Source organism: Geotrypetes seraphini, chromosome 1 (genome assembly GCF_902459505.1).
Source record: "Geotrypetes seraphini chromosome 1, aGeoSer1.1, whole genome shotgun sequence".
Taxonomy (NCBI): Eukaryota; Metazoa; Chordata; class Amphibia; order Gymnophiona; family Dermophiidae; genus Geotrypetes; species Geotrypetes seraphini.
The window spans coordinates 405,529,900-405,542,117 of record NC_047084.1 but is presented as its reverse complement, the minus strand read 5'-3'; the positions used below and the strand labels follow the sequence as shown (position 1 = coordinate 405,542,117).

Sequence of the window (12,218 nt, the reverse complement as noted above, 5' to 3'; positions counted from 1 at the left end):
GGGAATGGTGAATATATTTACATCGGTGTGATATACAGGCCTCCTTCTCAGAAGGAAGAAGTAGATAGAGATTTAATAGTAGACATTCAGAATATATCTAAAAAAGGAGAAGTCTTGCTAATAGGGGATTTTAACATGCAGGATGTTGATTGGGGTATCCTTACAGCAGGGTCTTCTAAAAGTAGGGAGATTCTGGATTCTCTACAAGGAGATCTGTTCCAGCAGTTGGTAATGGAACCCACACGGGATGGGGTCATACTGGACTTAGTGCTTATAAATGGGGAAAGTGTCTGATGTTACAGTGGGTGATCATCTGGCATCCAGTGATCACTGAATGGTATGGTTTAATATTAAGATGGGTATAGAGAGGACTCATTCAAAAGCAAAAGTTCTAGACTAAAAAAACCTAACTTTGTTTGGATGGGGGTTTACGTCAAGGAATTATTGTCTGGATGGGAACATCTGGAAGGAGTGGAAATGCGGTGGGCAAAACTAAAAGGAGCGATTGTAAGGGCGACAAACCTTTTTGCGAGGCAAGTAAGTAAAAGTAAGAGGAAAAGAAGTCCACTTTGGTTCTCAAAACATAAGAATATAAGAACATAAGAATTGCCACTGCTGAGTCTGACCAGTGGTCCATCATGCCCAGCACTCCGCTCACGCGGTGGCCCTCTGGTCTAAGACCAGCACCCTAACCGAGACTAGCCCTACCAGCGCACGTTCTTGTTCAGCAGAAACTTGTCTAACTTTGTCTTGAATCCTTGGAGGGTGTTTTCCCCTATAACAGCCTCTGGAAGAGCGTTCCAGCTTTCTACCACTCTTTGGGTGAAGAAGAACTTCCTTACGTTTGTACGAAATCTAACCCCTTTCAACTTTAGAGATTGCACTCTTATTCTCCCTACCTTGGAGAGGGTGAACAACCTGTCCTTATTTACTAAGTCTATCCCCTTCAGTACCTTGAATGTTTCGATCATGTCCCCTCTCAATCTCCTCTGTTCGAGGAAGAGGCCCAGTTTCTCTAATCTTTCGCTGTACGGCAGCTCCACCAGCCCCTTAACCATCTTAGTCACTCTTCTCTGGACCCTTTCGAGTATTACCGTGTCCTTCTTCATGTACGGCGACCAGTGCTGGACCCAGTACTCCAGGTGAGGGCGTACCATGGCCCGGTACAGTGTCATGATAACCTTCTCTGATCTGTTCGTGATCCCCTTCTTTATCATTCCTAGCATTTTGTTTGCCCTTTTTGCTGCCGCCGCACATCGTGTGGACGGCTTCATCGATTTGTCGATCAGAACTCCGAAGTCCCTTTCCTGGGAGGTCTCTCCAAGTACCGCCCCGGACATCCTGTATTCGTGCATGAGATTTTTGTTACCGACATACATCACTTTACACTTATCCACGTTGAACCTCATCTGCCATGACGATGCTCATTCCTTGAGCTTGATTATGTCACGTTGCAGATCTTTGCAATCCCCCTGCATCTTTACTACTCTGAATAACTTCGTATCATCCGCAAATTTAATCACCTCGCTCGTCGTACCTATGTCCAGATCATTTATAAAGATGTTAAAGAGCACGGTCCAAGCACCGAGCCTTGCAGCACCCCACTGGTGATGCTCTTCCAGTGGAGTGCTGAGTATTGTCCATTTACCTCCACTCTCTGTTTTCTATGCTCCAGCTAAGTAGCTGAGAAGGTAAGGAATAAGAGGTTAGCTTTCATAAATTACAAAAGATCGCAGAAAGAGGAAGAGAGGCAAAAATCTCTGGAAAAGTTAAGAGAGACTGGTTTTGTAGTCAGGAAAACAATATCTCCAAAAGGCTTCTAGTATTCTTGTTAGCTTTTATCTTTATATAACCATACATAAATACACATATATACATGTACGTATATACAGATATACGCACATTAGTAGATCAATAAATCTATAAATAACTATATAAATAAACAAGTAAATATATAAATAATTTACAGTTAAGTATGCAATAGATAAATAGATAAATTAATAATGAATAATTGATCAACAATGGAACTAAATAAATTATTAAATATATAAATAAATAGATAGATAAATAATTGGACAAATAAATAAATAGACAAATATAACCTCTTATAATAAAATAAATAAATTAAAAAAACAAGCACTCTGTAGAATCGTGCTCCGCAATCCCAGTACATATGCTATCTCACCAGATTATCTTGTTCCCCCGCACTCAGAGTGCCAGCACCCTCCACAATCCTTCCCTGTAAAGGAGGACTGGAATAGCAATCTCCGTTCACAAGGTCCGCATATGCAGAGGCATCGCCAAAAGCATATTCCCCCCTTGGTGCACTCCCTGTATCCTCATCCTTCTCTCCACTTTCACCTTTATGTTAATTCTGCTGGTAATTACGTGGAGTATTCCTACAACATTAATAACGCATATAATAGTTCCAGTCTGTCATCCACTTGCTGCCTTGCACTGGAGTTCCATCAGGTTCCATGACATTGGCTGCTTCTGCATCTTTTTCTCCTGCTCACTCTGTTTCCCATCAACCTTCATTTAAGATATTTCCCAAATCTCCGCATTAAAGCCTCCTGCATGTCTCCACCTAGTTTATTCATGTAACCACTTACAGCACCAGTCATTTCGTTATTAAAATAATCTCAACCAAAAAGAAGTTTCATAAAAAACAGAATACATAAAAGAAACAAAGAAATATATAAATAAAATAATTATAATGGTTAATAAAATAATCCACCGATGAAAACAGTTTTTGTTTTCATCGGTGGATTGTTTTCACTGTGGATCATTGGGTCTCCCCATTTTTCTTTGTTGTAATGAAAGAATCCACTTCAGTGAAAGTACAGTACTAAGCACTTCCGGTTGTACTCAGGAACTCGATATTTATTGAGATGAGAGAAGAGAGTTCAAATACTCTCCAGCCACTGCAGGAGAATCAAATACACGCCAGCCAGCACTAGTGAAGATTTTCAGAGTTGCCGGGTAAGCCAGCACAAATTTGTGAATATTGATGATGTTTTTATGCTACAGAAGCAGAGCAGTCTTGGAACAAGCTTATCTTAACTTCCTCAAAGGTAAGCGAGTCCCGATGTTGTCGTTACTGTTGAAATAGGGCTATTTTGTGGACATAATTGTGAACTTTGGCTATTACCACTCGAGAACGTTGTTGTTGTACATCAAACTTGTGGCCCACCCGATGTGCTCTTTCCAGGAGAAGGGGCCCAATTCCAGATCGTAGTGGGAGTTTCTCATGTAGCCATTTTTCCACCTGTACTAATATATGAAAATCTAAAATAGTCTCAGGGAAACCTACGAAGCTGACATTGTCTTTACGGGAGCGATTTTCTAAATCTTCATTTTTAGCTCCCTGCAAGTGAAGCTGCTCCCACAGAGTTGCCATTGATTCTACAGTCACCTGTTTTGTATATTCAACCTCTGCCACATGGACCTCCAACTCCGTAGTGTGACGAGAAAGATCTGACAATAGGGACTCAACCCCAGAAATCTGGTCAGATAGCTGAGTGAATCTAGGATCCAATGCTTTTATTGCTGCTATAAATCAAGGCTCCATTGCACCACTACAGTTGTAATCTCCTGCACAGAATTGACTGTGGAACTGTCAGAATCAGCCGTATTAACAGCTTGTACCTGAGTCTTTTCATGATCTTTCTCTCATTGTAATCACTTTGCACTCGTCATAGATTTTGATTAAATTCTGTATAATGTAACAAACAGCCTATGGAAGATCAATTTCAGGCAAATTTCAGAGTTAAAAGAATGGATGAGGCCCAGGGACAAGAGCTCAGCTCAGACACATCTAGCTGGACTCACCAACATTCTGGAACTCTCAATAAACAAATTTAAAAAGAAAATATATGTGTGAGCGGGAAGGCAAGGCAATAAAATTGAAGAGCATTAGAAAAGCCAATGACTTAGCTCTGCGGAAAAATGAGAACTGAGGAGATGCACGCCCTATGTCGGATGGGAAGGCACTCATGCATGTGCGGTGCAGCAGTTGCGAACCTTCTAAAGTTCTTCAAACAAGACTGCTTGTGCTTCGTGGATGATGTCACCCATACATGAGAATATGTTGCCTGCTTGTCCTGGGATAACCAACTTGAGCTCCACAAACTGAATAGCACTTGTTTTTATCCTGCAGTGCAGTGAAAAGTAAAAATATACCAATGCCCCTACACAAAGGCTAGTCTGAGGTAATAGAAAAACCTAATTCCTTAAGAAAAGGGTTGGACCAAGGAAGGGGGGGGAGTACCTCAGGTATTACACCCAAAATTTTTTGGTGGGAAGCCAGAAAACCTACTTAGGCTCTTGCTGACCAAGGAAATGGAAATAGTCATACCAGACTATCAGAGGTTGCATGGGAAATCTACCATCTGCTGGAGACAAAGATACTCACTGGCCAGGAGTTCTTAAGATATATCACATCACAGATCAGCATCTGAACTGGTCTAGTGGGACAATAAGGAATTTACTGTTTATACACTATAAATATCACTGTAAACAAGAGGTCAGGGGTGGAGGGATAAACAGCATTGTATTACAATAAGCACATAAACTCTCTTGTATCACTTACCTGCCATGTGCCTAGCAAGGGTGGATATTTTATTTTCTGAATACTTAAGCTGAGCTGCCATACAGAGAACCTGTTGCCAATTGTTACATGTCAAGAAGGCTTTGATAGCTTTCTCAAAGTCACCACAACGAGCAAAGATGAGCCCTGCTAGTTCATAATCCCGATTTTCATTTAAGTATTCTCCATACAGTATACTGACATCCTATGAAAGAACATATATAAAGTAATTGACAAATTCCTACTTCCAAAACTCTAAAAGCTCGATTCCCCCACTCACCATATCAAAAATAAAATAAAAAATTGATGTCTGTCTGTCCACTAGCAATAACTAGAAAGCAGGCTGTAATACAGAAAATAAAGAGGTGAAAGAATGGCTTGTGAGGGTTTTGGGGTTTTCTTTTAAAGTAATTTCAGGTCTTGTTGGTGACTATAATACTTCTATCCTGTTCTGGGTCACTTCATCCTCACCGAGCAGGACAGGAAAACACAGGTACATGTTACCTGGGAGGTATAATGATATTCTGCAACCTCAGGATGAATCTGAACTAAAAAGATTGAAACTGATTTTTAACAAATTCAAATCTTTATTTTTGAGAAAAAAATAACATTACAGAAACAATTGGGAACTACTGCAAGGATAACATAACGTAGTCAATCATTTTTAAACAAAAATACTATGATTATTTTCTAAAACAGGTTAACTAATTATAATATAGTAGAGACAGAGAGATGAGTTATATTTCCAGTGATTAATAATTCATTTTAACCCAATTGAAATAATCAAAGGGATGACTATCATCAGGAGATAGATTGAATGGAAGAGTTAAGGATTTCCATATTATAATCTTAAAAGAAATATCAATATATAGAATAAACAATTTTCTTCCATACATTTGACCAGAACAACTAAAAATTGGCACATTCAAATGTGTTGAAAAGCACTTTTTTGTTTTAAACAAATGTCATCTAACTGATTCTATAGGAATCTATGAGTAATAGAAAAATAGAAACATGATGGCAGATAAAGGCCAAAAGACCCATCTAGTCTGCCCACCCACAGTAACCGTTATCCCTTCCTCTCTAAGAGATCTCACATGCCTATCCCAAAAAGGAATGAGGGCCTTTTAGCCAAAATTGAGACCAAAGTTAATCAGATCATGTTTCATCTAGGTTATATTCCCAGACTTTTTGAGTACCCATACAGCTATACCAATAACTGGAACAAAGAATGCAGAACGAAGATGCATGCTTGGTAGAAGACAATTTTAGTGGTATGCTGTTCCTAAAGGCATTCACTGGTAAGATCTTTGAGGTTAATATTGCTATAGAGTTCATAGTTGATACCAGATTTGCAATTTTTTGCACGCTACCTCAAATTCTTATTGCAAGAGTTTTACTCTTCTTTATATTCCTTCCCCAGATAGGTTATCCACAAATTGTATAAAGGCAAACATTCCTAGAGATTCTTTCCCATAACAGGAGGAGAGCAAAAGTACAGCCAACACACCTTACTATGAATCACTAGAATACAGGCTGAAACAGACCATTACACTCCAAAGCACACAAGCCGTCTTGCCAAATATTAACTCGGAATGCAAAGAACTAAAAAATGATATATAAGCACTGGGGATATCTCAGAACGCTACTCTGAAGGATGTCAATGTATCCCCAGTGTTTATATATCATTGTTTAGTTCTTTGCATTCCGAGTTAATATTTGGCAAGACGGCTTGTGTGCTTTGGAGTGTAATTGATTTCTTGCCATATAGCCATTCATTGCTATGATACAGACCATAACAGGTAAGGCTGTAAGACCCATATATTCTGCCCAAGTTGCTTACTTTTGCAGTGGCAAACTACATCTGATTTTAATAAATAAGGTAACCATGTTTCTCACTTGTTTTTTTTCCTCATGATGTCTTCTCTTAAAAGCACTCTTTTACAAAGTAAAAGTAACAATTTATGGTATATATGGCTAAAACAGTGAAAGAAAACCAGCAAACACTTCACGCACCTTATGCTCTTGGGTACCTACAAGGCAATGCTTCAGGGCATCAGTGTACAAGTTCTGATCTTTTACCAAGTTTAAAAATTCTGAAAAATGTTCTGGCCCTGGGGAAAATAAAGAAATAAGACCGACTTGGAGCTTTTGAAATATCAAACAGTAAACAGAGCTCTATTGAGAACTATATAAATATAAACCATGAAAAATTCTGGATCACATTAAGAAGCATGGACATACCAGAGCTATAATAGTTTTCATGTACAACCTTTAAATTTATCAAGCAGCAGCAGTTTGAACAAAACAAGGAGAAATAGCAATTACTAACCTGTAACAGATGTTACCCAAGGACAGCAGGCAGATATTCTCACATATGGGTGATGTCATCCACAGAGCCCGGTACAGTTACTTTAAAAAATGTTTAAAGTCTCAAGACTGCCCGTACTGCACATGAGCCTTCCCACCCACTAGGGAAGGGGGGCGGGAGGGTTGTGAGAATATCTGCCTGCTATCCTCAGATAAAGTGAAGTTGCTTACCTGTAACATGGGTTCTCTGTAGATACCAGGGGAATGCAGTCACACTTGATGGTGAAGTCCTAGACTGATCCCATGTGCCAGTGCTCTTCCCCTAGCTATGGTAAACCTTTTGGCTTACTGAGCATGTGCAGGGTCTCCTGCCTCTCCAGGATCATCCCCCTTAGATGAGAGTTACTAGCAGGAATAGAGAAGGAGCAACGCAGAGGGGAGGGCAAGTGTGGCTGCATTCCCCTGCTATCTCTGGAGAACCCATGTTACAGGTAAGCAACTTTGTTCTCTCTGGAGAGGGGGAGAATAAAGCACACTTGATAGTGAGTCCCTAGCAACAGAAAGAAAGTGGGTGGAGGTGAGAATGTTAAGGAGCAAAGAGGTTTCTGAGGATAGATTGAACAAACTGAATGTCCTGAGCAGTAATGCTTTGCAAAGGTTTGAATTGAAGACCAAGTGGCAGCTTTACAGATATCCTGTATCAGGACTGCTTGGAAGCTTGCTATGGAAGAAGCTGCTGCTCACAATTTATGTGCTTCTATGATGCCAGGGGGGACTGCAGTGGCGTACCTAGCATACGTGACACCCAGGGTCCATCATTTTTTGACACTCCCCCCCATCTGTATGAAAAACATCGCACTAGAGTGTACCTAGGAAAAGACAGCATCTTGCATACTGCAGTGAGCAGAACAATATACCCATTGTAAAACTAAACAAGCCAGACTAGTACAGATTGAGCCAGCACAGTCGATGCTAACAGAACACCATGTCTTTCAAACACAGAATACACAAAACACCTTCATCTAGTATGGAATATATATTCACAAACTAAGCCCTCCCCCTTTTACAAAACTGTAGTGCGGTTTTTAGCCACGGTGGTTAACAGTTCATGGCCAGTGCTAAAAAATGCTCTATGGTTTTGTATAAAGGGGGATAAATTGGAAATATGTAGACAAAGGTTAAACTGAACCACCAAGAAGCTGAACTCTTCATACAATGAAACACCACAGAAACAATGACACATGTCCTCTAATATTGTGCAAAATATAAAGATAGCACATGTAATTTGAAAAAACAGAGAAATAGAAACATGATGGCAGATAAAGGCCAAATGATTCATCTTATCTGCCCATCCGCAGTAACCATTATCTTTTCCTCTCTTTAAGAGATCATCACTTTACAAACTAACAAATAACCCTCCCCCCCTTTTTTATGAAGCTGTTGTTTTTTTTTTATTGCAGGTCGCGGCAGTAAAGCTCTGGCGCTCAAAGAATTCCTATGAGCATCGGAGCTAATATTGTCACAGCTGGTGATAAAAAGCCTAATAAAAGCTTCATAAAAGGGGGCCAAAGGGGAGGGGGAAATAAAACCAAAATTAAAAATAAGATACCACCATTTTATTGGACTAATACGTTTTTCAATTAGCTTTCAGAGACCTCTTTCCTCAGGTCAGTAAAGTACCGTATTTTTCGCTCTATAAGACACACCTCACCATAAGACGCACCCCAGATTTAGAGGAGGAAAACAAGAAAAAAACATTCTGAACCAAATTCTCCCTGCCAAGCTCTGCACCCAACCCCACACTCCTTGCCAAGCTCTTCACCCTGTCCCCCCTCCCTGCCAGGCTCTGTACCCTGTCCCCCCTCTGGTGGTCTAGTGGTAGGCCAGGACAGGGCAGACAGGGACAGGGCAGGCAGGCCTAGTGGCTGACAGGCAGGTAGGGACAGGGCATGTAGGCAGGCCTCCCGCTCCCAGGCATCCCCCCCAGGCAGGCAAGCAGTACTTCCCCCTCCCAGGCATCACCCCCAGGCATGCAAGTAGTACTCCCCCCTCCAAGGCAGCCCCCCAGGCAGGCAGTACTCCCCCCTCCCAGGCATCCCTCCAGGCATGAGGTAGTACTCTCCCCTCCCAGGCAGCCCCCCCAGGCAGTACTTCCCCCCTCCCAGGCATGCAGGTAGTACTCCCCCCTCCAAGGCAGCCCCCCAGGCATGCAGGCAGTACTCCCCCTCCCAGGCATCCCTCCAGGCATGCAGGCAGTACTCCCCCTCCCAGGCAGCCCCCCAAGCAGTACCCCCCTCCCTGGCAGTTCCCCCAGGCAAGCAAGCAAGCAGGCCTCCCCCCTCCAGGCCTCCCCGCAGGCAGGCAGGCCCCAGCCTCTCCCCTCCCTCCCTACCCCCAGGTAATCAAGCAGGCAGGCCCGGCCTCTTCCTCCTCAGCGACAGGCAGGCCTTGGCCCTCTTCCTCCTCCCGCACGTATTACTTTTTTTTAAACTTCTGGACGCGGCGCACGAGGATGGCTGCCGCCTGGTTCCTGCCGCTTCCTCCGAGAACTGCTAGCTGCCTTCTCTTCTGTTCTCTTGCGTAGCGGCGCACCAGGTTGCCTGCCTGGTCCTGCACTGCTTCCCCCAAAATATTAATGATGATTAACATTTTCTCTGTGTACAGTATGCTTTGTGTTTTTAAAAATTTTATTGTTGGTAGTTCATTTTAACTTGGTCATTTTAAAAGTAGCTTGCCAGCCCAAAAAGTGTGGGCACTCCTGTCCTATACCATAATCTCCCCAACCCTGAAATGTCCTGTCTAAATTAGATTGTAAGCTTTTCTGAGCAGGAACCATCTATTGTATGTTAAAATGTACAGCGCTGTGTACACCTTTCAGCGCTTTAGAAATAATAAATAGTAGTGGTAGTCTAAGATCAGGGGCCTTGAGCCAAGCTGTACGATGGGCTGCAATGACTACAGCAGAAGACCTAGAAGCCATATCAAAGGCATTGTAGTTTGTTTTAATAAGATGGTATGTAGATTCATGAAGAGCAGTGCTATCATGTCCGGAGCTGCCTCATCCAGTTGTTGTAGAACTGTATGTTGATAGTGTAGAATTTGGAGTTGATGAGCTATGATTTTAGAAGCAAGCATGGAGCTTTGGTATACTTTGCGGCCTACAGAGTTTAGTATTCTGTAGTCTCTTCCAGGCGGGGCATTGACCTGGGATTTTGTTACTTTAGCCTTTTTAATAGCAAACTCTGAAACCATGGAATGATGTGGCAATTGCTGAAGATCATGTCCTGGGGCTTTCTGGATCTTGTATTTTAAGTCTAAACATCTGGAAAAGTTAGAGACGGACTGTGGTTTTTGCCAGTTGAACTTGGTGCACAGGTAGAGAAATAATTTTTCTGGATGGTATCTTATAGGATTGAAGGATGCCTTGGAAGTCCTTGTCTGTAGGTAAAGAGGTGTGGTCAAGACTTAGAAAGGAAGACATCTTTTGAAGAAATTTTGGATAAGGAGTATTCTTTTGTTTGTTGTGGAAGAGTTGATTGAGGCAGAGGGTTTATATCTTGGTCATCTGCCACATGCAGGTCAGAATTATACCAGACATCTGTCAGAGTCAGTTGGAGTTGGAAGAGAACAGTATAAATCTTCTAGAGCAGTGTTTCTCAACTCAGTCCTGGATTATCCCCTTGCCAGTCAGGTTTTCAGAATATACAGAATGAATATGCTTGAAAGAAATGTGCATATAATGAGGCCAGTGTATGCAAATCAAGTTTATGCATATTCATTGTGGATATCCTGAAAACCTGACTGGCAAGGGGGTACTCTGGGACCGAGTTGATGTTCTAGAGCCCACTCAAGAACTTGCTGAGGGTGAGCAGGTAGAAATAAGAGAGGGTTTGAATGTGAAGGATTAGAAAGATTATCTAATTTGGGTGTTTGAGGAGGAATGGAGGCTGAATGAAAAAGTACAGCATTGTCCAACAGAAAATGTTGAAAAAGGTTAAAAAAATAGTGCAGGCTGTGGAGCTGAATGCTTTAGTAGGGGAATGTACACTTCTTTATGTACTATAGATGCTGGACATTTACCTTTAAAGAACAAGGCAAGAAACCCCTCGGTAAATATAGAAAGTGCTATATTGCTATACGACGGCGGGTACAGATGAAGATTTTTAATAAAAAACCACAATAGCACAGCAGCATAAAATCTAAAACATCAAAAGAACAATGACATCATAAACAGACTAACAAACCTTCATACTGTACCCCTGAGGCAGGCTTTTCTATAAAGCCAAAACATGGACTGTGTCGGGTTTGGCAAGATAGATTGGTTCTGATATACTGTCCTATTGCAAAATAGCATATTTTGCTTTATAATAGCTGATTGTATTAAATTAACTCTTCTTTATCTCAGGTTGATGTGTACAAGTTCCTTCCCCACTTTCTTTCTATAGGACGTTTACCTTTTAAAAGATGCCAGAGGAAATAGTTGGGAAAATAGAGAACTGGCCTAAGAGTCATGCTTTGAAGGCTTACCTTTTGTTGTTGAAGGAGGTCCTGTAGTGAAGGAAAAGGACTGTGATTGGAAAAACAAGCCCGCAGGAGTTTTCTTCCCCACAGCTGGTTGACTGGAAGATGGAGCACGAGACGGTCCCTCAAACAAATGGCAAATTGCTGACTGGTGGTGAAAGAGTACCTTTGTCAGAAATCTCCGCTTGTTTTTTGCTGCGGAACTTTCCAACATCATCTGCTGCTTTGTTTTTCTTTTCTGATGTCAGGGAGCTGCATCGAACAGACCCCGGCGGTACCGAAGCAAGGCCCTGAGGAGAAGTAGTCTCTGATGAGGTTTGCTGCCATTCTGGCACAAAAGAGTGGAATTTCTCTGTGCTGTGAGTCATTGGGGTTTTGATGGCAGAGTAACATAGTAGATGACGGCAGATAAAGACCTGAATGATCCATCCAGTCTGCCCAACCTGATTCAATTAAAAAATTTTTTTTAAAATTTTTCTTCTTAGCTATTTCTGGGCAAGAATCCAAAGCTCTACCCGTCACTGTTGTGCTTGGGTTCCAACTGCTGAAATCTCCGTTAAAACCTACTCCAGCCCATCTAAACCCTCCTAAACCTTTTCAGCCCATCCTCTCCCAAACGGCCATATACAGACACAGACCATGCAAGTCTGCTCAGTACTGGCCTTAGTTCAACATTTAATATTATTTTCTGATTCTAGATCCTCTGTGTTCATCCCACGCTTCTTTGAACTCAGTCACCATTTTCCTCTCCACCACCTCTCTCGGGAGCACATTCCAGGCATCCACCACTCTCTCTGTA

General features: G+C 41.9%; 1 protein-coding gene across 3 annotated transcripts in view; it reads right to left on the bottom strand.

The window, feature by feature from the left end:
- ELP1 (elongator complex protein 1) overlaps positions 1-12,218 on the bottom strand; it is an 882,162-nt gene that overhangs the window by 344,316 nt on the left and 525,628 nt on the right. For all 3 annotated transcript variants that reach the window (XM_033918172.1, XM_033918151.1, XM_033918160.1), the window contains exons 26-27: positions 6,605-6,702; positions 4,592-4,793 (exon numbers count right to left, since the gene is read on the bottom strand). In XM_033918172.1, the coding sequence (XP_033774063.1) occupies positions 4,592-4,793; positions 6,605-6,702 (300 nt within the window). The remainder of the gene's footprint in view (positions 1-4,591; positions 4,794-6,604; positions 6,703-12,218) is intronic.